General features: G+C 41.3%; 1 protein-coding gene across 2 annotated transcripts in view; it reads right to left on the bottom strand.

The window, feature by feature from the left end:
• SLC1A3 (solute carrier family 1 member 3) overlaps positions 1–27,470 on the bottom strand; it is an 80,875-nt gene that overhangs the window by 44,624 nt on the left and 8,781 nt on the right. The window contains exon 3 of one of the 2 annotated variants that reach the window (XM_086361452.1): positions 10,893–11,030. In XM_086361452.1, coding sequence (XP_086217578.1) covers positions 10,893–11,030 — 138 coding nt within the window. Of the gene's footprint in view, positions 1–10,451; positions 10,554–10,892; positions 11,031–27,470 lie in introns of those variants that run through there. The other variant, XM_086361453.1, reaches the window with a different exon arrangement.

Here is a 27,470-nt window from a genome sequence, read left to right as displayed (position 1 = left end):
TTGTAAAATAGGCTTCTATCATTCCAAAGAACAAGGGAAAGTAGTGACAGAGGCTAAGTTTGGCAACCAGGATGTTCCTAGCAGTTGAAAGTCTGATACACACTGCTACACATCCATCTTTCACAGATGCAAAATGTGCTTCTGTGGTGTATACAGCACTTTTCAGGCACTTGACCTCACTTGCTAGCTGTTAAGTTAGTGTTCAGATGTTTATTTAATGGGAAATTATAGAGTGACGTCAGTCACTTTCCCATAAAACATCTGTTTTCTGCTAAGATCAGATAATGATGCCACATGCCCAATTCAGAGGGAAAAAAATGAATAAAGTCAGTAGACCGAATTCTTTTGATTTTTCACTATAAATTTTTCTTCAGTATTTCTTGCCTCTACTTATGTGAATGCTAGCAGAAAAATGACTTAAAAATTATGAATACCTAAATGATATTACAAACTTTGCAACTGTCAATCATGCTTTCGTTTAATAGCTTATACTATTTGTGGAAATACGCTTTATAGTTTTGTTCCTATACTGCATAAGAGTCATATTTTCTTACAGTAAACGTATTCCTACATCATTCAATAAGTAAACATTTTGAATATACCCATGAGAGTGTTATGAGTTTCCAGTTTGTTATTCTTAAATATGTTTAAGAACTACTACATTAATGCCTGGCTTTAAGCCTAAGTATGCCAAAGGAATGCTTTCAGATATGTCATTAAGCATAGGTCCCAAGATAAGACTACCAAATTCTATTCTAAAATAAAAAAGAAGGCAAGATTCTAGTATGAAAGTTATAAGATTCTAGTATAGAAGCTATTAATGTTTCCATCTTTTTTTTTAAAAAAAAACAAACCTTTTTATTTTATATTGAGTATAGACAATTCATAATGTTGTGATAATTTCAGGTACACAGCAAAGCAACTCAGCCATACATATGTAAGTATTCATTCTTTCCCAAACTCCAAAATACTTAGTGTGTAGGTAAGGTATGCTGATATTAAGGATTTTATGGTATGCACCAACTCAGGAAAATTTTGCGATATTCTTTAGGAAAGTTAGTTCTAAAATAATTGAAACTTCAGCTCTTAGCACAAATTCCTCTGAGAACAATGTGTTCAAATTATAGCTTAACTAGAAATAATCTATGTAAGATACCATAAAGTACAGAAAGAAATTCTGGAAAAGCTGTAAATTACAAAGAGTAGAGGCAACAGTCAGACCAGAGTACTTTTCAGAGTTGGAAGAACTTTGGACAAAACACACAAAGTTATGTGTGCACAGACATACTTGTATTGTGCTTCAGTGAAAAATTGTGTCCCCAAATTCCATAGCATCAACATTTTATTGCATCATCTTATACCAGAGATGTATCATGCTCTCTGGAAGCAGATTTTGGTAATTACTGTAAGCAGTGGCAGGGAAGTTTGCACCACAAAAGGAAAGAACTGGGTTGGCAATACTTTTTTTAAGTGAAGGACAGCTCTTGGTGTGTGTGTGTGTGCGGGGGTGGCGGGGTAGGACATTATGGAAACATGAAACAAGTTAAAATTATCTTAAAGTATCATTCCTGTCTTATGTGTTCTGGTATTTGCTTCAAAATAATCCAATGGTGGGAAGGAGTATAGGTGGGGGAGGGGATCTAAGGGTACTGCAGACAAGATTATGTATTTATATTCTCCCTCAACCACACTGACAAGTCCTGGTAATATAAATGTCATTTCAACAGGCTGAATCTAGAAAGTCTGCAATCATCTTGCCACCTTGTTCTTCCTTCTAAAACTCTTTCTAAATGGTTAGCCAAGAACTTCTTCTGACTTGTTTACTTGCCCCCAGCATCACAGAGCTCAGACACTGGCCTCCCTTCATCCAGCGCTCTGAGAGGAAACCCCCTTGGTAATTTAGGGGAAGTTTCTTCCCTCCGAGAAAAACTCAGATGAAAACTCAAGTAATTGTTTAACAAATTAAACAAAGACGGCAAAACCTATTTCCCCATACATGGGAGTCCAGGAAATGCACATCTGAAAGCAGTCTTAACTGAAAATGTAGATGTTGCTGGGCTAGCAAAACAGTTGCAATCATGGGTAGTAAACTGGCTTCCATCTGGGATTTTTGTAAAGATCTTCTGTGAAGAAGCTAAAAAGAAGTTTATCTTGCCTAGAGAAACGAATTTGCACAAATACAAGACTCGGGAAGCTAGATTCTACACAGGCTCAAAATTGGCTGGATCATTCCAGCAGATCCATCCTTCAGCAGAAAATATCATCACCCCCAAAAGCCTTCTTTCTGCTTATCATGAAATATCCACTAAACACTGAACAAACAGAAGAAGGGGTACTATCCCCTGAAGACACACAATCCATGACATTGTCACAGAAAGCCTTATCCAGCTATAGAATCTTGTCTCTTTCTGTCTCTATCTCCGTCTCTTTCTGCTGGCAGATACTCCAGCACCGTTTTACTCGGCTTTATGAGACATGCATAATTTATAACGGAAGGCAGTTTTCCCAGTCACTTTCAAGGTAAGCAGTTTTCCTAGCAGAAATCCATTCAAATCAGAGTTAATAAACTGGGTGTCTGTGTGTGTCCTTAAGCACAAATCTCCAGTCAGGATTCATCCTCGCTCTACTGAAAACCATTATCATATCAGCAGAATAAAAGCATCTGTTTTCAGCACTGTCCACAGACCTGCAGTTTCAGAGTGGTTTGAAAGAAATTACCAGATTAATACCAAATTAATATAAGCTGGGGTTGGGGGGTGGGGGGGGGTAGGGATGGGGGTGGGGCCGGGGATCTTATTTTTCTTAGAGAATAATTTAACTTTAAAAGAAGTTTTAAATCTTTTTTTTTTTTTTTTTAAATTAAAGAAACGTTAAAAAATGTCTTACAAGCAGGAACTGATCAAAACTGTAGGCTACCTACCTTGAAGCTGCTGAAATTTCACAGATAAGAATTCCCAAGTCATAGAAGCCTAAGCTTTCTAGGAAAGCCTTGAGCCTGGGGCTTCTGATTTTTCAAGAACTGTTTGATTTTTTTTTTATAACATTTATTTTTCTCATATAAATCTCTTACGAACCATATGTTGCAGGCAGAATATTTGGTTAACTTCTCAAGTTAGTAAAACTAAAGCTTAGAAAGTTTAAGCAATTACTAAAGTTTACAAAGTTAGTGAAAACAGAGGCAGGACTTCCAAATTCAGCTCTACCTTCTTTCTTATCTCTTTCTTTTTTCTACCGTTTCTTTTCATGCATGGCATTTGATCACCAAAATGTACAATCCAATAAACTATTAGCTTCTTTAGGACAGGCAACAAGTTCCCCCTTGGCATTGTTAATATAGATCTTCCTTGATTTACAATGGGTTTCAGCTCAGTTCAGTTCAGTCGCTCAGTCGTACTTCTCCACAAACTTCATTTCTGAGGAGTTAGGTGACCACAGGCTGAACCCCTCTGAGCCAGGGGTCTGTTGCACCTTATGACAGCTGACCCACCCCAGTCGGTATGAGCAGAGGACTGGGCCCAGTGACTGCCCTGACCTGGTCATGTGACACCTGAACACTGGGTTCAACTCTGGGAACACAAGGGGATGTGGAAGGCAACCAGGTTGGCGAAGGGCCTAGGAGGACTGGGCATCTGAGAAGAACTGGCAGAAAAATTCGAGGCTGTGCTCAAGTGCTTTCCTGACACCGTCCGAACTGTCATCCTCTATTTCTCCCTGGACCTCACAGGAGACAAGTTCAACTTAAATTTGGACCATGGACACACAAAACTTTCAGGCAGCGGCTGCGGGCCGCCTTCCGGGGTGCAGGGGAGGGGGCTGCCACTCTGGGCGCTGGAATGCACAGCATGTCCTCTCCCTGCCATCCAGCTCAGAGGGACCCAATCTCCTGCATGCCCCACTGAGAGCCGAGAGAGAGGCTCTGCTCCCAAAGGGAGTTTCTGTGGCTGAAATCCCGTCAGGGTCCTCTTCCCTCTGTGTGGCCGCACATCCCAGGGTTACTTTTGCTGGGAGCTGCCCAGGGCCCAACCTCCGGCTCTTGCAGCATTTAATGGTGAGCCAAGTGTAAGGAGAACAACAACCTAAACAACTTCTTCTCTGCTAGTAGAGTCGCTTCCTGACGAGGGAGCCTGAAAACTGGGGAGTACAGCTGGCCTGGGGCTACTCAGTCTCAACTTTGTCCCTTCCTGGGCTCTTCCTCCCTGCGTCACTGTCCCCGTCCATGACACTGCCACTGCAAGTCTATCGCCCACCGGACTCTGAACTCCTGAAGTCAGGGATTTTGTCTTTCTCATTAAAAAAAAAATAAATTTTTTTTTTTTGGCCTGTGCCTTGAAGCATTCGGGATCCTACTTTGGCGACCAGGGATCGAACCTGTACCCCCTGCAGTGGAAGCGAGAGGCTTAACCACTGGACTGCCAGGGAAGTTCTGTGTCATCCTCATGTCCTAGAAAAGTGGCTGGTACATTAAAAAAAAAGAAAAAAAAAATTCAAGTGCTTATTGAATGAAATTATTTGTGATGGAAAGGTAGATATTTTCTGGGACAGCTAGACTTAAATAATTTGGTCTACCTTTTAACAAAACCCAAATTTACTAAAAATAAATAAAGAGCATTTAGTTTCCGAGATTTCCTTTCTACAGGATGCCAAAAAAAAGAGCCAGGTGATCTCTTCAGCCCTCAGGTGGGTCTTTCTATTATATCTTACAATCTCTCTGTCTCTGTGGATGTAATTCAGCCTCCCTCCCCATGTTTGTCAACAGATCTAGAGAGAAAATGAAGCGGGGCCAACCTGTTGGCTTCAAATGAACTGGGCCAAAGTTTCTTTCTGGGTGGCTTGCTTCGAGGTTGCCAAGCATTGTGTCGAGACAGACTCCACTTGTCCAACTTTTGATTAGCCAGGAAGGCTCCGCTTGTGGCCTATAAGCAGCAAGTAGATTTTGCTGCCCTGTGGATTCCAGGGTGCTGCACACTGGGGCCTCGTTGCTCAGTAACGACTGGGCAGTTGTATAACCAATGATAATATTTAGAATGATGCAGCAGTAATAAGGTCATCCCATTCCACATTGCAGGGAAGAAACCAATCCTTTCCAGTGGACAGGAAGGAATTCTCCCTGGCCCCCAGTTGCTACTTGATTAACTTCATGGTTTCTTTAATCAACCTTTAATAGGAAAATGATCACTGTGAAGACCACAGACAAATAAAATGTAAGGAATCTGGAGGCTTAGTTATATGCCCCTAAGCTGAAGCTCTCTCTTCTTGTTCTAGAATTTTCACTTATACTGTGTGGACCAGGACAGCTCTTACTGCTGCTATCCTTACCACCAGTAGCTACCAGTAACTGAGCACGTACAACCTAGACAGCATATTAAAAAGCAGAGACATTACTTTGCCAACAAAGGTCCGTCTAGTCGAGGCTATGGTTTTTCCAGTAGTCATGTATGGATGTGAGAGTTGGACTATAAAGAAAGCTGAGCACCAAAGAATTGATGCTTTTGAACCGTGGTATTGGAGAAGACTCTTGAGAGTCCCTTGGACTGCAAGGAGATCCAACCAGTCCATCCTAAAGGAATTCAGTCCTGAATATTCATTGGAAGGACTGACATTAAAGCTGAAACTCCAGTCCTTTGGCCACCTGATGTGAAGAGCTGACTCATTTGAAAAGACCCTGATGCTGGGAAAGATTGAAGGCGGGAGGAGAAGGGGATGACAGAGGATGGGATGGTTGGATGGCATCACTGACTCAATGGACATGGGTTTGGGTGAACACCAGGAGCTGGTGATGAACAGGGAGGCCTGGCGTGCTGCAGTCCATGGGGTCACAAGGAGTGGGAAACAACTGAGCTAAACTGAACTGAACTGTGTGCCAAGCACAAATCCTCAGAACAGATCCATGACACAGATACCATGAATGAATTCATTTTACAGCTGAGAATGAAAGGAGGAATGAAAGAGAATGAAAAGGAGGCTCAAAGACACTCCTCCCCACCAGAGATAGATATATTTCCTTCTTCAGTGAAATGTATGTGTAGGGGGGAAAAGGAAAGAAATCTGCTCTCCCTTTTCTTGTACATAAGCACCTGGAGTATTTCATCAAGCCTCAGTGATACCCCTCAGCTATGACAGTGTATCATTTAAAATAGTAAATTTGTCTTATGTGTTTTGGCTTTCATTTTTGCAAGACCTTCACAAAACCTTCATATGTCCAAGAACCAAGAATCGTCTAGCTCATTGCTTGCCCTCTCGTGTTAAATGAAATGACAAAATTTGAGATCATTCTTATTGTAGCTGTCTTTCCTTTGACAATAAGGGGCCATATTTTGAGGTTTACCATTTACTGTCTCTACTTCTGTTTTCTCAAGTAAGGGAGCCCTTTGCTGAGTGGAGCTTGTTGGCTTCACCTATACTGAAGTCCTATATTTCACTGAATTCACGGGTCTACAGATTTGGAAGATCGTTTGTCAAAAGGGATGCTTTCACCTTCCAGAAAACTGGAGACACAGGAGATTTCTTGCAGGGTAAGAGATTGAGAAGGAATGCACATTCAGAATGAGAAAATAAAGCACGAGTTTTCTGAAAAGATTCCAAAGTAAGGAGGAAGTGAGGTGGTAGCTATGTCTATACAGAGCAACCTGAAATGGAGTTTAACTATTATCTAGTGAATTTAATCAGGGTTAAGTCAGTCAAACCAACTCATGTTTCTGGCATGAAATATCTAGTCTGGCTGCCTATCTTGACCAAATCAATAGAAATTGGTGCCAACTCCCCATTTTATTGTGTGGTATGTTGGCACAGTTGTATTCCTTTTGTCCAAAAAAATAGGTACTTGAGTACAAATGTAGCCGTTAGGCTTTCTCCCGGCTTCTCTCTGGCAGCTTCTGGAATGCTAATACATACCAAGGATGTTAGGAAGGACTGAAATGTCAAATTTGAGAAAAGGAGACCATGGCTTCCAGGGTCTCTAGTGCCACAATTCACCAAGAAGGATGTTCCAAGGGTGAAAATCTAACTTAAATTTCTCAGAGTTTAAATGTGATTAAAAACATTTAGAACCAGGCTTCTCTGGTGGCTCATTGGTCAAGAATCTGCCTGCAGGTGCAAGAGTTGCAGGTTGGATCCCTGCTCCGGGAAGATCCCACATGCCATGGAGCAACTAAGCCCGTGTGCCACAACTACCAACCCAGTGCCTAGAGCCCGCGTACACAAGCCCACGCACTCTAGAGCCAGTGAGCCACAGCCACTGAGCCTGTGCTCTAGGGCCCAGGAACTGCAGCTACTGAGCCCACCTGCCGCGACCCTGAGCCCAGCTGCCACAACACTGAAGCTCATGCACCCTAGAGCCCGTGCTCCACAAGAGAAGCCACAACAGTGAGAAACCTGCACGCTGCACCCAAGGTTTCTCCACAACCAGAGAAAAGCCAGTGCAGCAACGACGACCCAGCACAGCCTAAAATATATTAATTAATTAATTGAAGGAAAAACAACATGCAGAACCTTCTGAAACAAAATGCCAAATGCAGGCAATGCAGTAAGGGTTTCATGCATTCCAAGTTCTGTCTGCACAGACCCTGGGACTTTTGAACTTAAAGAGTGCTGAGTTCTCATATTCCTGATGGGGGCCGAAAAGGCCAGCACGGCCAGGACACAACACATTTATAACACAGAAGATGGAGAGATTTTCCAACAGTTGCTTGTTTAGTGGCGTTCAGTAGCTGATTCCATGTTAAGCTAAGCTTTGACAAGGAACTACCAACCGTGGAATAAGGTAACATATGAAACCTGGGAATAGGCTGATGCATGCACAAGTCTGTCAGTGCCTTCTTATAATTAATAGCACCGACACTGAAACCTGAGTTCCAGTATTGGTGGCTCAAGTGTTGGACTGAGCCTGCAGATGTGCTTTGTTTGGCTTTCACTGTTTTGTTCTGTTACCTATGTCAGTGTTTAAAAAAAGCTAGGTTCTGGACTTCCCTAGTGGTCCAGTGGTTAAGAATCTGCCTGTCCATGCAAGAGACATGAATTCAATCCGTGGTCCAGGAAGATCCCACATGCTGTGGAGCAACTAAGCCTATGTGCCACAGCTACTTAGCCCATGCTCTAGAGCCTGTGCTTCGCAACAAGAGAAGCCATTGCAATGAGAAGCCTGCTCACTTCAACTAAAGAAAGCCTGTGCACAGCAAAAAAGACCCAGCACAGCCAAAAATAAATAAATTTAAAAAAAATCTAGGTTCTTATCAATTTTTGGATTTCTGGATTCTTTGGAAAAATTGGAAGATTTGGCCCTTGTTGACACATGGCAACAACTGGATGGAGTTGATAGCTTTCAGGTCATAATCACCTCCTTCCCTCCCTTTGTCTACACTGTTCTGCAGTGGGTCACTTTCCATTTATCATCATACTCATCCCTGCTACCTCTCCCACTGAAGAGAAATATTTCCCTGTATCCATGACTCTATCAAGTAGGAAAACAAAAAGGAGCCTGAAAGGGCAACTTCATATATAAAGATCCCTCACCTGCTTGGCCACTGGAGGCATTTGAGCTTGCTTTTCCGTTCTAAAATATTGGGCCCTTACTTTGTCCTCTCCGGATACATTCTCCAGTAATGCTTCCCAACACACACAGAGATCCTCTTGTGTATGTGTAATTTGCAAAAGTCCCCAAAGGGGACCTCTTTATTTACACTGGATCACACCCTGCTTTGGTTTAGAATCACAGCACTTCAAATCATGAAAGAAATTCTTATTGAATCTATCATTCATTCCAATTGATCATAAGTATCTAAATTATCATGTAGCTTAGAAATTATTCCTTTGAGACTAACACCTTGAAAAGATCTTTAGCAAACGTAATTATGTCCCTTGCCTTAACAGTCCTAGAAAAGAACTGAGACTCTTGTAATGGTTCCAAGTGGTGGCATTCCCAACTTGCAATTAGGTTACCTTTTAAGGTTCATTTTATACTGGTTGTTCAAGGTTTAAAATTCCTTTCTCTTTAACACCAGTATCATAAATGTTGATAATTTCTCCAAGGTTTACACACAGTTTCTTTTTAACCAAGCAGAGGGACTGCCTCTTAGTGTTGTTGTTGTTTTTTCCCTGAAAAATTACTCAACCAAAGGTCTTATTCCTGCAACAAAGTTGATGTATTAAGTATGAGAAAACACTAGGGAGTTCTACTTCAAAGGATTGCTAAAGGGGACGAATATTTTCTCTAGTTGTACTGAACAAGGGCTCTCCTCTTACAAAGGGTAACACAGTGGGTTTTTTTTTTAAAGCACAATTATCAGAAAGCAGAAACCTCTAAACACTGGCCTCACCACTGAAGAGAGAGCATAAAGGAGCACAAGACCCTCAGTTTGCATCCAGGAAAACTGCAGGGACTCAATTCCGACTCCAGCCACAGGGTGGTGGGAAGGGACTCCCTGTTCCACTAAACAAAATGGCGGATATGAGTTCTGTCCTCTGAGTGCTTGCTGCAAGAACTTGCTTCCCAGAAAAATGGCAGCAAATGCATAATGAGGACGTGCCCTCACCTCAGTATGAATGTAGTAGCTTTTCTGCTAAGAATCGTGGCCGGCTATGATTACCTCTGGTCAGCAATGGGCCAGACCAGTTTCAAAAACATGTGCCCCAAATCATCCTGTCTACTTGACTGTTTTATGGGCAACTCATCCTCCATTGGGAGCTTTATGTACATGCAATCACTTGTTTGAAGACCTGGGCAAGTAGAAGCCAGCAGAGATCTGCAAGGCATTGGGAAAAAAAAGAAACTGACGTAGTTTCTGTTCCAAGTAATGGCCAGCCCTCCAAGGCATGAAGCAGTCAGAATCTTGCCTCAAGACTTTCGAGTTGTTCTATGGAGTTCTTTTTACACAGAGATCTTGAAAGGAGATTATAAACATCCTTGCGAACTCCCTGGGAGGTGAAAAGATGCTGAGAGCCAGCTCACAGAATGATCTGCCTAAGGGTGGACAGTAAGCCAAGGACGGAAAAGAAAACAGGGCTAGTAATACCTGAGGTCTGGGCTTGAGCTACAAACCCAGAAACCATCCTGCTGGGGGTAGTGTCTACGGATATTCCTTCTCCAAGTCAGAGATGTGCTGTGGGGAAAGAGAACAGTGGGCAGGGAGGAACGTACAGCAACATTTTTCTGAAATTTTTAGCTCTGTTCGTATTCACCAATCACATGTACTCTTAAACCATTTCCCGCGCAGGCGTAAATCGTTATTTCACGTTCATAGAGAATAAGAATCCTATCCTGCCAAGCTTCCATGCCTCGACAATCCATGTGTCAACTGACAAAGTGTCTGGATGGGGAAATCTCCCACCCCCTCCCCATTCTCCCACCAGCGTAAAAGGCAACGGGGGTGGGGGACAATGGAGAAGTCATGCGGGTTCACCAGGAAAAGATACAGTGTTGGTGGCAGGAGAGTTGGTGAGTGTGTCGTGGGCATTACCTCTTGATGAGGCTTCCAAGAAGGCTCCCGCTCAAGTCGTGGTGGCTCTGAGAACAAGCATTCTTGCATCAATAGCTAATAGGCTGTCCAACCAGATGTTATCTGGGTGGGATAAGAGGGTGAGAAAACAGACCTGTTGTACGCTGTTGTCAACTACATCGCTGTGGGCAGAGAAGGCTGGTGGTGTAGTGTCTAGCAGGGTGCCTCTTGCATAGTGAGGCAGACCAGATTACGTGGCGGTTCAAATCCGTTTCCTCTTGTGATTGGTAAAATACGAGAGTTATAATCATTCATGCATTACTGAAGCCTCCTTTCCATCATTTTGAAGGGACTTTTATTTTCTAGAACAGAGCATGCATCCAGCAGAAACCTAAAGCGTTGGTTTTTCTAAGCGATCTTTGGCAATAAGCACACATGAAAAAACAAAACTGCATAGGGTACCTGTGACGAGACTGGAGATGATGAGTGGTAACACCAGCATCTGTAGCATCCTCATCAGGAGCTCCCCAGGAAAAGAGAAGTACTTGACTTCCCGGTAGCTCATTCTGTATGGTCGGAGGGTAAATCCAAGGATTGTACCTGAAGGAAAAAGAAAAACAAGGAAGAAAAGTTGAGCCTTTCTTGAAACTGTAACAAGCTTAGAAAAATATGCAAGAATTTGGCTGGTGATCATGCCTGTCTAACAAGAATCAATTTATTTAAGCAGCAAATATTTGTGCTGCTTTGCTGCAAGGGGTGTTGCCTGTCTTTTCAACCATAATCTCAAAGGGTCTGGCAGAATTCAGGGCTTCACAGAGAAGTTAGAGAAAAAAATGTTCCTGGTCTTAGCCAATGAAAAATTTCTTTGTCTAACTTGCAACCAATTTTGACATGGCCCAGGACAAAGTTATAAAGACTGGGGCATATCTAGGAAACAAAGTGTGTCCCCATATACAAGGCAATATGGGGGAAAAGGCTTATTATATTCAAGTTCCTTTGTAACAACAGATGTTAGAACTGCTGGCATAACTACTTATAAAGGGTAGTGTAATTTTATTTTTTACAATTAAAAAAAAAAACTCCTCTCGCTCACACTGTGAATCCAGTTTCATCATCCCCCTATCTACACCCCACACTTTCTGTCTACGTGGTCCTGACATTGCCTTGGCAACTATCCTGTACAGACTTGCTAGTTGCTGGCAGGAGAGGATTTCACTTTTCCCAAAAATCTTCCCTGAAAAACTTAGGGGATAATAGGGGACAGAGAAAGCAATTTTTCCCTTAATTTGATTCTGCTCCTGGAACTTTAAAAAATATCAAAATGAAGTACTCTGTGGTGCTCTGGTGGTTAAGAATCTGTCTGCCAATGCAGGGAACATGGGTTCAAGCCCTGGTCCAGGAAGATTCCACAGGCTGAGGGGCAACTAAGCTGTATACCACACCTACCGAGCCCATGCTTTAAGGTCCATGAGCTGCAACTACTGAAGCCCACACACCCAAGAGCCTGTGCTCTGCAGTGAGAAGCCACTGCAATGAGAAGCATGCACACTGCAACTAGAGTGTAACCCCCGCTTGCCACAACTAGAGAAAGTCAAGCGAAGCAATGAAGACCCGGTGGAGCCAAAAATAAATAAATAGAATCTTTAAATATTTATTAACTTTATATGCAAATCAAATTATGCATGATACCATTGGAAATGTTTAAAAATTAACAAATGTACTGAATAAATTTATCCCCTCTCCCCTTTCCCTAATTAACTTTCCTGACTCCACCTCAGTTCAGTTCAGTTCAGGCACTCAGTTGTGTCTGACTTCCCGACCCCACAGACCACAGCATGCCAGGCCTCCCTGTTCATCACCAACTCCCAGAGTTTACCCAAACCCATGTCCATTGAGTCAGTGACGCCATCCAATCATATCATCCTCTGTCATCCCCTTCTCCTCCCGCCTTCAATCTTTCCCAGCATCAGGGTCTTTTTAAATGAGTCAGCTCTTCACATCAGGTGGCTAAAGTATTGGAGTTTCAGCTTCACCGTCAGTCCTTCCAAAGAACACTTAGGACTGATCTCCTCTAGGATGGACTGGTTGGATCTCCTTGCAGTCCAAGAGACTCTCAAGAGTCTTCTCCAACACCACAGTTCAAAGGCATCAATTCGTCGGCACTCAGCTTTCTTTATAGTCCAACTCTCACATCCATACATGACTACTGGAAAAACCATAGCCTTGACTAGACAGACCTTTGTTGGCAAAGTAGTCTCTGCTTTTTAATATGCTGTCTAGGTTGATCATAGCTTTTCTTCTAAGGAGCAAGCGTCTTTCAATTTCATGGCTGTAGTCACCATCTGCAGTGATTTTGGAGCCCCCCAAAATAAAGTCAGCCACTGTTTTCATTGTTTCCCCGTCTATTTGCCATGAAGTGATGGGACTGGATGCCATGATCTTAGTTTTCTGAATGTTGAGCTTTAAGCCAACTTTTTCACTCTCCTCTTTCACTTTGATCAACAGGCTCTTTAGTTCCTCTTCACTTTCTGCCATAAGGGTGGTGTCATCTGCATATCTGAGGTTATTGATATTTCTCCCGGCAATCTTGATTCCAGCTTGTGCTTCTTCCAGCCCAGCGTTTCTCATGATGTACTCTGCATAGAAGTTAAATAAGCAGACTGACAATATACAGCCTTGATGTACTCCTTCTCCTATTTGGAACCAGTCTGTTGTTCCATGTCCAGTTCTAACTGTTGCTTCCTGACTTGCATACAGATTTCTCAAGCGGCAGGTCAGGTGGTCTAGTATTCCCATCTCTTTCAGAATTTTCTACAGTTTGTTGTGATCCACACAGTCAAAGGCTTTGGCATAGTCAATAAAGCAGTAATAGATGTTTTCCTGGAACTCTCTTGCTTTTTCGATGATGTTGGCAATTTGATCTCTGGTTCCTCTGCCTTTTCTAAAACCAGCTTGAACATCTGGACGTTCACAGTTCATATATTGCTGAAGCCTGGCTTGGAGAATTTTGAGCTTGACTTTACTAGCATGTGAGATGAGTGCAATTGTGTGGTAGTTTGAACATTCTTTGGCATTGCCTTTCTTTGGGATTGGAATGAAAACTGGCCTTTTCCAGTCCTGTGGCCACTGCTGAGTTTTCCAAATTTGCTGGCATATTGAGTGCAGCACTTTCACAGCATCATCTTTCAGGATTTGAAATAGCTCAGCTGGGATTCCATCACCTCCACTACCTTTGTTTATAGTGATGCTTCCTAACGCCCACTTGACTTTGCATTCCAGGATGTCTGGCTCTAGGTCAGTGATCACACCATCGTGATTATCTGGGTCGTGAAGATCTTTTACGTACAGTTCTTCTGTGTATTCTTGCCCCCTCTTCTTAATATCTTCTGCTTCTATTAGGTCCATGCCATTTCTGTCGTTTATTGAGCCCATCTTTGCATGAAATGTTCCCTTGGTATCTCTAATTTTCTTGAAGAGGTCTCTAGTCTTTCTAGTTTTCCTCTATTTCTTTGCACAGATCACTGAGGAAGGCTTTCTTATCTCTCCTTGCTATTCTTTGGAACTCTACATTCAAATGGGTGTATCTTTCCTTTTCTCCTTTGCTTCTCGCTTCTCTTCTTTTCACAGCTATTTGTAAGGCCTCCTCAGACAGCCATTTTGCTTTTTTGCAATTCCTTTTCTTGGGGATGGTCTTGATCCCTGTCTCCTGTACAATGTCCCAAACCTCCATCCATAGTTCATCAGGTACTCTGTCTATCAGATCTAGTCCCATAAATCTATTTCTCACTTCCACTGCACAATCGTAAGGGTTTTGATTTAGGTCATACCTAAATGGTCTAGTGATTTTCCCTACTTTCTTCAATTTAAGTCTGAGTTTGGCAATAAGGAGCTCATGATCTGAGCCACAGTCAGCTCCTGGTCTTATTTTTGCTGACTGTATACAGCTTCTCCATCTTTGGCTGCAAAGAATATAATCAATCTGATTTTGGTGTTGGCTGTCTGGTGATGCTCATGTGTAGAGTCTTCTGTTGTTGGAAGAGGGTATTTGCTAACCCTTGACCCCTAAAATGTGCTTATTCCATTATTATGAATATTTTCAAAAATTTTGCACTGTTATTACTAAAACATGTGAGTTATAGAGAAGTACTGAGTAGTCTAGAGGCTAAAGGTTGAGGAAGTGAATACTGTGTAGACACAAGTTTTTCCAAAGGAAGCAATCTTTCCTTTAAGGAAACTGAGCCATCCTAACTTCTTATGAAATGAGACACAAAGTTCATTTCAGTTGTTACTATAACTTCCAATTTCAATTCTTGGATTCTAGCAGTAATGAAGTATCCATTTGATTACATACTGTGATACCCCAATCATGAGCTGAATCTATGATATTCTAATTATGAGCTGAATCTATGTTTACTAGAAAATCCAGCTGACCCAGTTTTCAAGACCTTCAGAAAAATATTTATTGCTTTCCCTCAGTATAACAGTAACATGTTTGATATAAAAAGTTGATTGGGAAAAGGTAGAAAAGTCCAAGCAAAACCCTGGCTTTATTTACTTTGCCATTTAAACAGCAAATAGCTAATGCTTGGAGAAGGAAATGGCAACCCACTCCAGTGTTCCTGCCTGGAGAGTCCCAGAGATGGGGGAGCCTGGTGGGCTGCCGTCTGTGGGGTCACACAGAGTCGGACACGACTGAAGTGACTTAGCAGCAGCAGCTGATGCTTATTGAGGTCTTACTATTTGCTAAACATTTCTGTTAAGTGCTTTACCTGTATTTAGTCACTAAGTAGTATCCAACTCTTTTGAGACCCCATAGACTGTAGCTTGCCGGTTCCTCTGTCCATGGGGTTTTCCAGGCAAGAATACCGGAGTGGGTTGCCATTTCCTTCTCCTTCCTTTCCTGGCCTGTATTAGTATATTTAATCCTCAAAAAAAATCCCAGGAATTATGTACTAATTTACCACCAATTTACTCACAGAGAAATTTAATCACAGTGAACTTAAAACATGCCCAATTTCAATAGCTCTTCCATATCAAAGTTAAACAGTCACCGAAGTGGCAGAGCTGGGAGTTAAACCCAGGCAATTTGGACTCAGATCTCCTGTTCCTGACTACATTTCATTCTCCTGCCTCTTCAGTAGGGCAGACAACCACTGTTAGTGCTTCTGTGAGTTTCCTCCCAGGATGTTCCCATACAGAGTGAAATATATTGAAATCATGAAGACAACACTTTTCCATATACTGTTACTATAAACAACACTTTTAAGCCTCATGATAACAGATCTAATGATTGTATCAAAATGTACCTAATGTTTTTTGTTGTTGTCACTTTATTGTTTCACATTTTTTACTTTATGAAAAACTCCATTATGAATATATGAAGGCTGGTTTTTTCCTAGGAATATTTCGCTTAGCGTGGTTCAGGGAGAGGGAACCTGTGCGTTAAAGAACCTGGCTACCAGGTGGGAAGAGGAGAGATAAAGGTAAGAGAGATTAAGATGTATAAGCTTGCAGTTACAAAATAAATGAGTCATGGGTATGAAATGTACAGTGTGGGGTAATATAGTCAATAATTATATAATATCTTTGGTAGAATGACAAATAGTAACTAGGCTTATCATGAGGACCTTTTTAAATGTATGGAAATACTAAATCACTATGTTGTACACCAGGAACTAACGTAGTGGTGTAGGTCAATCTCACTTCAAAAACAAACTCATGGAAAATGAGATCAGAATTGTGGTTACATGAGGCACGGTGTGGGTGGAAGAATTAGAGGAAGGTGGTCAAAGCTACAAACTTCCAGTCAGGAGACAAAGAAATACTAGGGATGTAATGGACAACATGATAAATTAACACTGCTGTACTTATATATGAAAACTGGTAAAAGGGCAAATCTTGAGTTATCATAAGGAAAAAAAAAATTCTGTTTCTTCAATTTTTGTATCTATAAGATAATGGATGTTCACCAAACTTATTGTGATAATCATTTCATGATGGAAGGAGATCAAACCAGTCAATCCTAAAGGAAATCAGTCCTGAATATTCATTGGAAGGACTGATGTTGAAGCTGAAGCTCCAATACTTGGGCCACCTGATGTGAAGAGCCAACTCACTAGAAAAGACCCCGATGCTGGGAAAGACTGAGGGCAGGAGGAGAGGGGGACAACAGAGAATGAGATGGTTGGATGGCATCACCGACTCAATGGATACGAGTTGGAGCAAACTTTGCGAGATTATGAAGGACAGGGAAGCCTGGTGTGCTGCAGTCCATGGGGTTGCAAAGAGTCAGACACGACTGAGTGACTGAACAACAATAAGTCAAATTATTATCTTGTACATCTTTGTAGGGGTTATGGGGCCGAGCTGTGTGGCTTGTGAAATCTTTGTTTCCTGACCAGAGATTGAATCCTGTCTCTCAGCAGTGAAAGCTCAGAGTCCTAACCATTGGGTTGCCAGGGAATTCCCACACTGTATACCTTAAACTTACATGGTGCTGTATGTCAATTATATCTCAATAAAACTGCAAGAAAATAAAGTGTATGACTACCTCAATTCATGCTATCAACCTGCTTTCTCAATGGGTTAGCTCAGCAGTTTAATTCATTAGTGAACAAGATGGCTTATTTCCTATACCTCTAGGAACACAGCATTATCAAAAATGTTTAAAAGAAGCAGAATTTTTGAATGAGAGGAGAAAATAGTATGCACATTTGTTTTCTTTTGAATTTACTTAATATTTAGTGATCTTGACCATTCCCTCAATTGTATTTTCATCAAGCATTTATTACATTTTGATAGTTTAAGAGTTTATGTATGTATGTGTATATTTGGTATATATTCTTTATGTAATAGAGATAGTTACTTTCTGCCTATATTTAAAATGGTATTTGCTATAACTACTTTCCTAATTTACTTGCCATATATTATTACTTAAAATATACAGGTATTCTACTTTATAAAACAATATCTACACATCTTTTTTATTAGATGATCTTTTCAAGAGTTATAAACTTAATTTCCCTCCCAAGTTTGAGAAATTTTTAATATATTTTTCCTTTTTAGATAGTTCACTTGGTTTTAAAATATTGAACCTTTAATCTTCCTGGAACTTGGTTTGGGGTAAAGGATTTGACTTCAATTTTCATTGTGCATTATTTGATACAGCAGTATTAACAGCAGATAGATATTATAAAAAGCTCTGGTTATATCTGTTTTTTTCCTACTTATTCATATAAAGGTTGTTACTAGTTTAAATGCTTTATCTTATAAGTATGTAAATAAATAAATATTTAAAATTTTTACCTTACTTCCAAATCAAATTTACACTGGTATTGATTATGTTTTGTGACTTTTGTTTAAATGCATTTAAACACTGGTCATTCAATTGTAACAAAAAATATGCACAGTAAACATGAGAAACTCACTTTGGTCTTCTGGAATTTGACCATACCAAGCTAGTAGGAATTTTAGATATCCTCCAAGCAACAATTTAAGAATAAGCTTGGCTTTACAAGTTCATTGCTAAATTCATGTATTTACTCATGTATTGATACAACAATATTTCCAAGGGTAGGTAGGATCCTGCCTAGTTCAGAAAATCTAAATTATAATTTAGAAAAAAACTAGCAAGATAGCTTCTCTACTTATGATATAGGTTCTGAGAACAAGAGACAAGCTAGTGTAGATGAAAGAAGGGATTATTCTTTCTAAATATTAGGTACATTTGATCCCATTCCCCAGAGTCCAACCATTGCCAACACTGATTCTACTCCACTCTCAACAACCAGTTCAGCTATATCCGCCTCTTTCTTTCTGAGTGCTCCATGTACCTTCTCTTCCATTTAGCCTGCCTAAAGACAGTTCTCAATGGCACCCCACTCCAGTACTCTTGCCTGGAAAATCCCATGGACGGGGGAGCCTGGTGGGCTGCAGTCCATGGGTCGCTAAGAGTCGGACATGACTAAGCGACTTCACTTTCACTCTTCACTTTCATGCATTGGAGAAGGAAATGGCAACCCACTCCAGTGTTCTTGCCTGGAGAATCCCAGGGACGGGGGAGCCTGGTGGGCTTCGGTCTATGGGGTCGCACTGAGTTGGACATGACTGAAGCGACTTAGCAGTAGCAGCAGCCACAAAGACAGTTCTCAAATGCACCTGGCCTCTGGGTCTTCAAGCATCTCTAAATCGTAGAAGCAACTGAGTACTAAGCTTTGATCTGCTGAAGATGCTGCAGAGGTACCCAGCACATCTTGGAACCTTCCACAGATCCTCTGACTTGCTGAGGGTCCTACAGTATGGTTATTAAGCATTAAGTCACTTTTTTAAATGGTTACACCAAGTCCTTTTTTATGGAATGATTTAACTAAACTTAAATAGAATTTATTCATTAAAGTAGCCTGCCTTCTCTTTCCAGGGCAGACATTTTAATCCTTGGAAACCATCAGTACACAAAGGTAGGAAAGACATGAAAAGAAAACATGCTTCAGATTCTCTCACTTAATGATATCAGTCTTGAGCATGTGCAAGATGCCACGTTCTCACAAGCACAGATACCATGGAGGCCAAGACTAGCACTACCTATATCTCAGATGAAGAATCGGTCATCAACAAGGTTGGTAAACTGCCAAAACCACAAACCTGTGTAGACAGACCACCTTATGAGTGGTCAAGTTCTTCAAGGTCAGCTGAGTGGCTGAGCTGGACTTCACACCCAACTCCAGGGCCCAGATCATCACCCACTACGCTGTACTCGGGGCCTCTCCATAGTCATGTCACTGGCGGGTTAGGGGGAGAATGGATACATGTGTCTGTATGGCTGAGTCCTTTCACTGTTCACCTGAAGCTATCACAACCCTGCTAATTGGTGATACCCCGATACAAAATGTTTTTGGTGTTAAAAAATAGTCATGACACTACTTTAAAGAGCAATATTTTATCTACCTTTTCATTCTATTTTGAATTAGGTTAACTAATTAGGTTAAATATGGAGCTTAACTTGAGGACAGATTTCATTGAATTAATGAAGTTAACATCTAGCCGTTTTCAACTCATATGTTACATGAAGAAACAAAAGACATTTTTTTCTTCAGCCTTCGGCTGGGACAGGTAGTTAGAGGTAAAGCCAGAGTGGTGAGGTCAGCCAGCAATCAACATCAAAATCAAGAGGAAATGGTCTGCATGCAAAGATGGCTTTTGAGGGGTTAGCAATTCAGGTTTCTGATTACAGAAATGAAGCCTTTTCTGAAACACGTTCTCACAGCCTGATGCACAGATGTCTCAGCACCCTCTCCACTTTGTCCTTCTGACCTGTTAGCGGGAGAGGGATGGGGGAGCCTGCTTCCCTTTGGTAAAGCAACTCAATGCCTCTGCAGAGCTGGGTTCCACTAGTGGGCACTTACTAAGTACAATGATCTATATTCCCAGAGTTAATAAAGACCTTTATGGCCACCAGATCTTCAGTGCAAAAGAACAGACCCTTTATTATTGATTATTCTGAAGAAATAACAATAAAAACCAGAAGAACTTCCTAACAGGACTGGTCAGAGCCAAAGCAAAGTTTGCAAAGTTGGCATCTTGGTGACATTATGTAATACATAGATGTCATGAGCAATATCAAGATCACTCATTCTCAGCCAGTAGGCTTATAGCACTCCTGTTTTGGTATTTTAACAAGATTTCTAGAATCTAGGAAATACAGTAACAAAAATGTTTACAGGGATGAAAACTAACTGTAGTTAGTTAATTGCTATGAGCAAAGATGCATTTTCAAAAATATTCAATTCTTTCTCTTAATGTGTAAAGCACAAGAAGAGAGTCCTTCAGGGGCTCACTGTTCTCCCTAGGGAGTCTATATAACAAATACTTCTTTGGAAGATTAAATATCACTTCACTTTCTAAACTAAGACACAAAATGCACCCTGGTACCTCAGAAAGAACACATTCTCAGCTCGCTTTTGAAGGCCAAACACACACAAGTAAAAGCTGAAGACTTGTTTTAAGAATTTGGTCCATATTTAATCTGAAAAAATTACTGAAAACATCAAGAAGTCAGAACATATTTAAAAGTAAAAGAACGAGGCACAGTCAGAAGTAAACTAGATCAAGTCACCCAATTTAAGTTTTCGTGGATGTTGGAGTTAGAAACAAAAGTTTTACTAAGATTCCTGCCCTATCTCCAAACTCTGGAGAGTTGGTAGAAAGCCTTCTAGAATTATTACTTACAGTGCAAAATTCTCAGAAAGAGATGATGTCCCCTAAAGGCTCAGATGTCAAGAGAATTTAAAGGTGACAGTGGCATTGATCTTGAGAAAAGGACCTCACATTCTGAGGCCAGCTGTAAGAAAACTACCAAAAGCCCACCCAAGATGAGCCAACTAGCTCTTTAAACATTTACACTGCAAACCAGTCAAAGCACATTCAAACTCCTACCAAGAAAAGGCTTGGCCTGTAGGTCTTTAGCCAGAAAGACCATGCTGTCTGTAAGATGATTCAAGGATGTAGCAGTTTTATGTACAAAATGCTACTATTTCCCAGCTACAGTCTTTTCATTTTTGTAGCAAAAAAAAACACACAAAAAACCCAAACACACAAACAAACAAAAAACTAGCATGACTTTGCCTCAAGTTTACAACAATCTAAAGTATAATGTGGGCTTCCAGAGTGGCTCAGCGGTTAAGAATCCACTTGCCAATGCAGGAGACCCAGGAGATGCAGGTTCAATCCCTGGGTTGGGAAGACCCCTCAAGAAGGAAAAGGCAACCTACTCCAGTATTCTTGCCTGGGAAATCCCATGGACAGAGGACACTGGCAGGCTACAGTCCATGAGGTCAAAAAAGAGTCAGGCATACCTTAGCAACTAAACAACAACGTGTGATGTAATAAAACCACAGGAGTGGCATCCATCACCTTTGCCATATTCTATTGGCTAAAAGCAAGAACAGTTTCCCCATACCAACCAGCAAGCTTCACAGGATGATTAATGGTTTGTCTGACCTGTAAAGTCTCTAGGCCTGGCCTCCAGCTGCTGTTGAACAATTTCCTGAACAGAGGAATGACTTAGCTCCACAGTGAATCTGATTCCTTACTGTGCTGTGTGAACATAGGAGCCTGCCCTTAGAGACATCTCCTGTCTGCCAAACCGTGGTTTCTCTCATGATTTGGGAAACTGGTTCTCGATTGAGCTACGATTTCTCATATGCTTAGGCTTCTAGACTCACAAACTAGGCATGATAGCTCTCAATCCCTAATACTCTGACAAGGCAGATTATTTTTATTTATTTTTTGAGTGTGAAGAACAGCAGGTGTGATGCAATAGCAAGATCATGGACTGAAAGTCAGATGCTGTTAGTAAATAATGCAAGTAGACACTTCACTTAAATGATTGAATCATCACAGCAGACATACTTAGACAGACTTAGAATCACCATTGTATAGATGAGGAGACTGAACCCTAGAAAGAATAAGCTGTCTGCCCAGGATTACACGGCCAGTAAGAGATGTTGGCAAAATGGGGTTATAGACTTGGATCTTCCTATTTCCACAGCTCCTACCTTCAAGTCACATAATCTCTTTGTTCTCCTTGCCCTCTTCGTTAATCTGAAAAATGGGAGAACTAGATCAGAAAGCCAGTATCTAAGATCTTCTTGAACTTCAATATTCTCAACTAAATGTCCTGAGCATTAGCTTAGCTTCTTTATGAATTCATCTTGTTTCTTCTAATGAATTCTAAAGTCCTTGAAAATGCACACGAAACTAGTAGTAAGTCATAAAATGCTTTATCAATTTGGCCATTATGGCTATTATGGCAGGTACGCAACAGGTTGAGAGACTGAATAAAAGTTTCTGTTTTGGAAATTTGTTAGACTGTGGCCAATCCATTTGGAGATGTTAAAGGCCGGTCTCATGTCAGCTTGAGGAAGCTGCTGGACATAAAGCATCATTAACTCATTTTTATAAAAACTCCAAGGCAATAATGGAGAGTTTACTTGCTGGGGGTGGGGGGATTGAGGGTCTGAAGCTCCCTGGCCTTTTGTTTTAGCCCAAACTTGCAGGCATTTCCTGGCGAGAAGCTGCCCTGTGTTGAGTCAACCTTTTGACCCTCCCCCACTCCTCAGTTCCCACATCCTTCAGAGATTTGGGGCCTGACTTGGCTCATTGTTTTATCCTTTGGTATTTCCTGTTGCTGGAGGTGGGAAATACCTGTTCCAGCCTTGTTCCACCAATGATGCCCAGATAACCAGCCGTGACGGACACCAGGCAGGGTACAGACTCAGACTCAAATCCACATGGCACGCAGCCCTGGGACCCAAGCGAATTGCAAGAACCCTGCAGTTCTGAAAAACCTGGTGTTTTCTCCTTCTTTTTTAAGACAGAGACCAATATGTGTTTATCACTAGATGATCCTGACACATAGTAGGGCTCAATAAATATTAACAAAATGGCATAGTAAGCACAGAATGTCCCAGGGACAGCAGAGTGGCTTTCAATGCGGTGCGACTTTCTTCTTCAAATTGCAGTAACACAGGCTATGCAAAATGGTAATGTAATTTATAAATAATTCTACAGATCTCTTAAATGTCCAATCCATTGTCCTTTTAAAAAAGTCTTTTATTTTAGAAATACGAACTATAATCACCAGAATCTGTTGCCTTTATTTCTGGTTTAAATATATATTATATAACTATATATATTATATTTTATAGTTACGTAAGAAGGAAATGGCAACCCACTCCAGCGTTCTTGCCTGGAGAATCCCAGAGACAGGGGAGCCTTGTGAGCTGCCGTCTATGGGGTCACACAGAGTTGGACACGACTGAAGCAACTTAGCAGCAGCAGCAGCAACTATATAGTTACGTAACTATATAACTATATATATAGTTACTATATACGTAACTATACGTAACTATATAGTTATATAGTTACGTAACTATATGTTATATTTACTATATACGTAACTATATAGTTATACGTAACTATATAGTTATATAGTTACGTAACTATATAGTTATATGCCTCCCTGGTGGCTCGGATGGTAAAGAATCTGCTTGCAATTGTGGGACCTGGGTTCAATCCCTGGGTTGGGAAGATCCCCTGGAGGAGGGCATGACAACCCACTTCAGTATTCTTGCCTGGAGAATCCCCATGGACAGAAGAGCCTGGCAGGTTACAGGCCAAAGGGTCGCAAAGAGTTGGACATGACTGAGCGACTAAGCACAGCACAGGTACATATACAGTTGTGAGTAGAAACTGAAAATAAAATATATTAAAATTTTCCAAGTTCCTCCTATGACTTTGCTATGAGTCACATGCTTGCCAGTCCACATAAACTACAAAGTCCACTCATCTTTACCTGTGGCAGCAGTCCCATTGGGAAAACGTTCAAATCTCACAATTTGAAAGAGTAAATGACAACAACCTCTATGAGGTGTAAGTTAGCCATATTTATCAAAATCACAAATGCGTATATCCTTAGTCTCAGCAACTTCACTGTAAAGGGTGTATTCTATAGACATACTTTACTAAGGTGAAATAACTTTCATCCAAGATAATTCATTATACCATTTGAAAAATGATTTCGAAGAGCTGGAAACAACCTTTACATTGGGGATTGTTTAAATAAATTATAATTTGCCCATACAATGCAGCCCTGAGAGAATGGAGCCTTTTTATGTGCCAGTAAGGAATGACATCCAAAGAATGTTGCAAAGGGAAAAAAAGCGAAGTATGAAGTGGGCTATATATACTATGCTACTATTTGGAAAAGACCAAAAAAAATCAATATGAATTTATTTTTGTGCTCATAAAATCACTCTAAATACACTGAGGAAACTGATAACAAAGCAAATTAGATCCCCGGGGGGGGGGGGGGTTTGGTGGCCGTGACTCTTTCATTTCATGTCTGTTCTTTTTGATTTGGGGCAGTGTGATTTATTTCATAAGTTAAATAACTAAATATACACACAAAAATAGTCCACAACTACAAAAAGCAAGCTGATGGAATTCTATTTTACATATTTTCTGCTAGATGCCTGGATCTTTCTAAAAGGTCATTCTGGGTCTGGGTTGGCTTGTCCTCAATCTATTTTAATAATGAATTTACTTAACTTGGGTCATGGAGAGAGGAGACACTAGTTGTGCTCAGACTTATAGTTGAGTGGATCACTTTCTGACCAAAAGGCTCTTTTTCTGGAGACAAGGAAGTGGCTCTGAAAAAACTTTGAACTCAGTCATCTGAGGCTCATGTGCCGGTTCACCCAATTAGCTGGAGTTACAAGTACCCCAGAACTGAAGACTCAGAGACTCAACAACTTGGCAAAGGTGTATGCTCTTTCCTCATCCACCATGTTGTGTAAAGCATCCCAATACCAGAAATTACAAAGCCCTGGCAAGTTTACTGAATCTCAACTTTAGCACAGGACTACTTCATTTGCCTTAAAAAAGCAAATCTAAGACAAAAGTAAAAAAATAAGAGAAAAAAAAACAAAACCAACTAGGGTCATAGGCATCTCTTCAAAGACATACTTTCTTTCTTGATGTCTTTGTCTTCACGTTCATCGACATGATGAAGACAGCAAGAAACACATGGATTTCTGGGGGCTTGCCTTTCTTGCTTTAAAGGTGGAATTTCCAATGGTGCAATGGATCTAAACGCAGAGGCCATCATTTCAGGGTGAGAAGGGCAGTAATTGTCCATCTCTACTCTCATTAGGGACAAATGAGCTTCATCTTACAAGATTCTGAATAGAAAGTCTGTCATTAATAGCCCGCTGTTTTCTCTCTGAGAAGAGACAGCAGTGTGTGGCCTGGAATCATTGCTGGAGAACTGGAGAAGTCTCTTTGGGGCCAAGAAGAATGAAGCTGTCCTCTCAGGAGACAGGGACTCAGTCTTGAAATTCAAACTTCAAGTGTGCCTTTCAACTTGCTGCTCCTAAATTTACCTTCAACTCTTTGATAAGCTACACAGAGGAAACCTTGCCTTAATTCACCCAGGGTATAACTTTCTTTATCTACTTTTGGGGGTTTTATTCTTTTCTTTTTGCTTTCAAAACAACTTGAGCACATTTTTGATTGGGCCTAGTGATGGGAATATTCTTGGTCTAGGGAATCTGCTCTGGGTTGCTCTGATTGCACTGAAGCTTGACATAAAACTCATAATTTTTATCCTCAGTCAGTACAATGGCAATACTTTGTGTGCTGGAGTGTTCTCTATGTTTCCACATCTCACAGCAATGATACAGCTCACCTCCCTGCCAGACCAAATACCTGATGAATGATGGCACCCCAGTGTTCCATAAATATCAAGAACTCTAACACCTGGAATGTACAGCTTGGGAAAGACGGGGCTTAAATTCCAGTTGCCTCTTCCAAATAGCGTAGGCTCTTCACAACCTTGTTTACTCTACGGCAAAAACAGACACCCGAAATTTTCATCCTCGGACCTATGATAGGTTAGCAGAAGACGGAAGGTTGGAAGTGACTCCTGAAGAGGTATGCCTCACGTGTGTCCTCGAACATTGCTTAGGAAACACTGGCCATTACCCAGAGTCAGGAACTTGACAGCCAAGAATGCAAAGCAAGAGAAGGCAGCTGCTTGTGAGTTTAGAGAGACTGGCTCAAATGGGTTGGGAGATCATGAGCTCAGGAAAAAGGTCCTGCGATGGTACAGCGTCATGGGCTGCAAACACTCTTGTATCTTATTTCATATACAGCTTTAGAGGAAGGCAAATTAGACTTTAAATGATAGAATTTTGGAGCTGGCAGCAGACATTAGTCCAAATGTATTTTGCTGATGGTGGTGCTAGGGGTAAAGAACCCACCTGCCAATGCAGGAGATGTAAGAAATGCAGGTTCGATCCCTGGGTGGGGAAGATCCACTGGAGGAGGGCACGGTAACCCACTCCAGTAGGGCACGGCAACCCACTCCAGTATTCTTGCCTGGAGAATCTCTATGGATAGAGGAGCCTGGCAGGCTACAGTTCGTAGGGCTGCAAAGAGTTGGACACGACTGAAGTAACTTAGCATGTATGCACGATGAGACTTGTTTTAAATCATAAAGGGAGGACTTCCCTGATGGTCCAGTGGTTAAGAATCCTCCTGCCAATGTAGGGGACATGGGTTCAATCCCTGGTCTGGGAGGAGTCCACATGCCACAGAGCAACCAAACCTGTGGGCCCCAACTACTGAGCCCACAAGGTCTAAAGTTGACACTCCCCAACAGGAGGAGCCATTGCAATGAGAAGCCTGCATACCGCCCTAGAGAGTAGCCACATGAAGCAATGAAGACCAAGCACAGCTGAAAATAGAATAAATGAAAAATTTTTAAAAATCATAAGGGGAGCTGATGGCAGAGCAGGGTCCTTTAGATTCTTAGCAGGACCTTTAGATTCTTAGCACTTTCCTAGCTGTGTTCCAGACATTCCCAGACACTAATCAGAAGAGGGGATGAACTGGCCATGGACTTACATTGCTATAAAGGGCAAACAGAAAGTGCTCTATAAAGTGACACAGAAAAATGGAAGATATTATTATTATTGTAGGTAATTGTTCTGAACATATCTACTTACTTGACGGCCTACTTTTAAGATAAATAGATTTGAAATTGCCTGCTCAGTTTTCTCATTATCTGATTTAACAGAAAGAAAATAGAACCTAGAGATAATCTTAGAACAACATTAAGCCTTACTCCTACTTCAAAACAACCTCTCCCAGCTCTGTTAGAAACCAGCAACATTTTCTCCAAGTTTCCAGAACCCCTCATCTTTCCTGCCCCCACTCCAATGCGGGGGTGACAGTTAATGAATAGTCGACACCAAAAATGGGCTTCCTTGGTGGCTCAGTGGTAAAGAATATGCCAGCCAATGAAGAAGACATGGTTTGATCCTTGGGTCAAGAAAATCCCTTGGAGAAGGAGATGGCAACCCACTCCAGTATTTTTGCCTGGGAGATCCCATGGACTGAGAAGCTGGACGGGCTACAATCCATGGGGCTGCAAAAGAGTCGGACATGACTTAGTGACTAAACAACAAGGAAGACACCAAA

Source organism: Bos grunniens, chromosome 20 (assembly GCF_055505025.1).
Source record: "Bos grunniens cultivar Pamir isolate PY7600 chromosome 20, Bosgru_T2T1.0, whole genome shotgun sequence".
Taxonomy (NCBI): domain Eukaryota; kingdom Metazoa; phylum Chordata; class Mammalia; order Artiodactyla; family Bovidae; genus Bos; species Bos grunniens.
The sequence above is the reverse complement of the archived record's forward strand: the minus strand, read 5'-3'. Positions and strand labels throughout refer to the sequence as shown.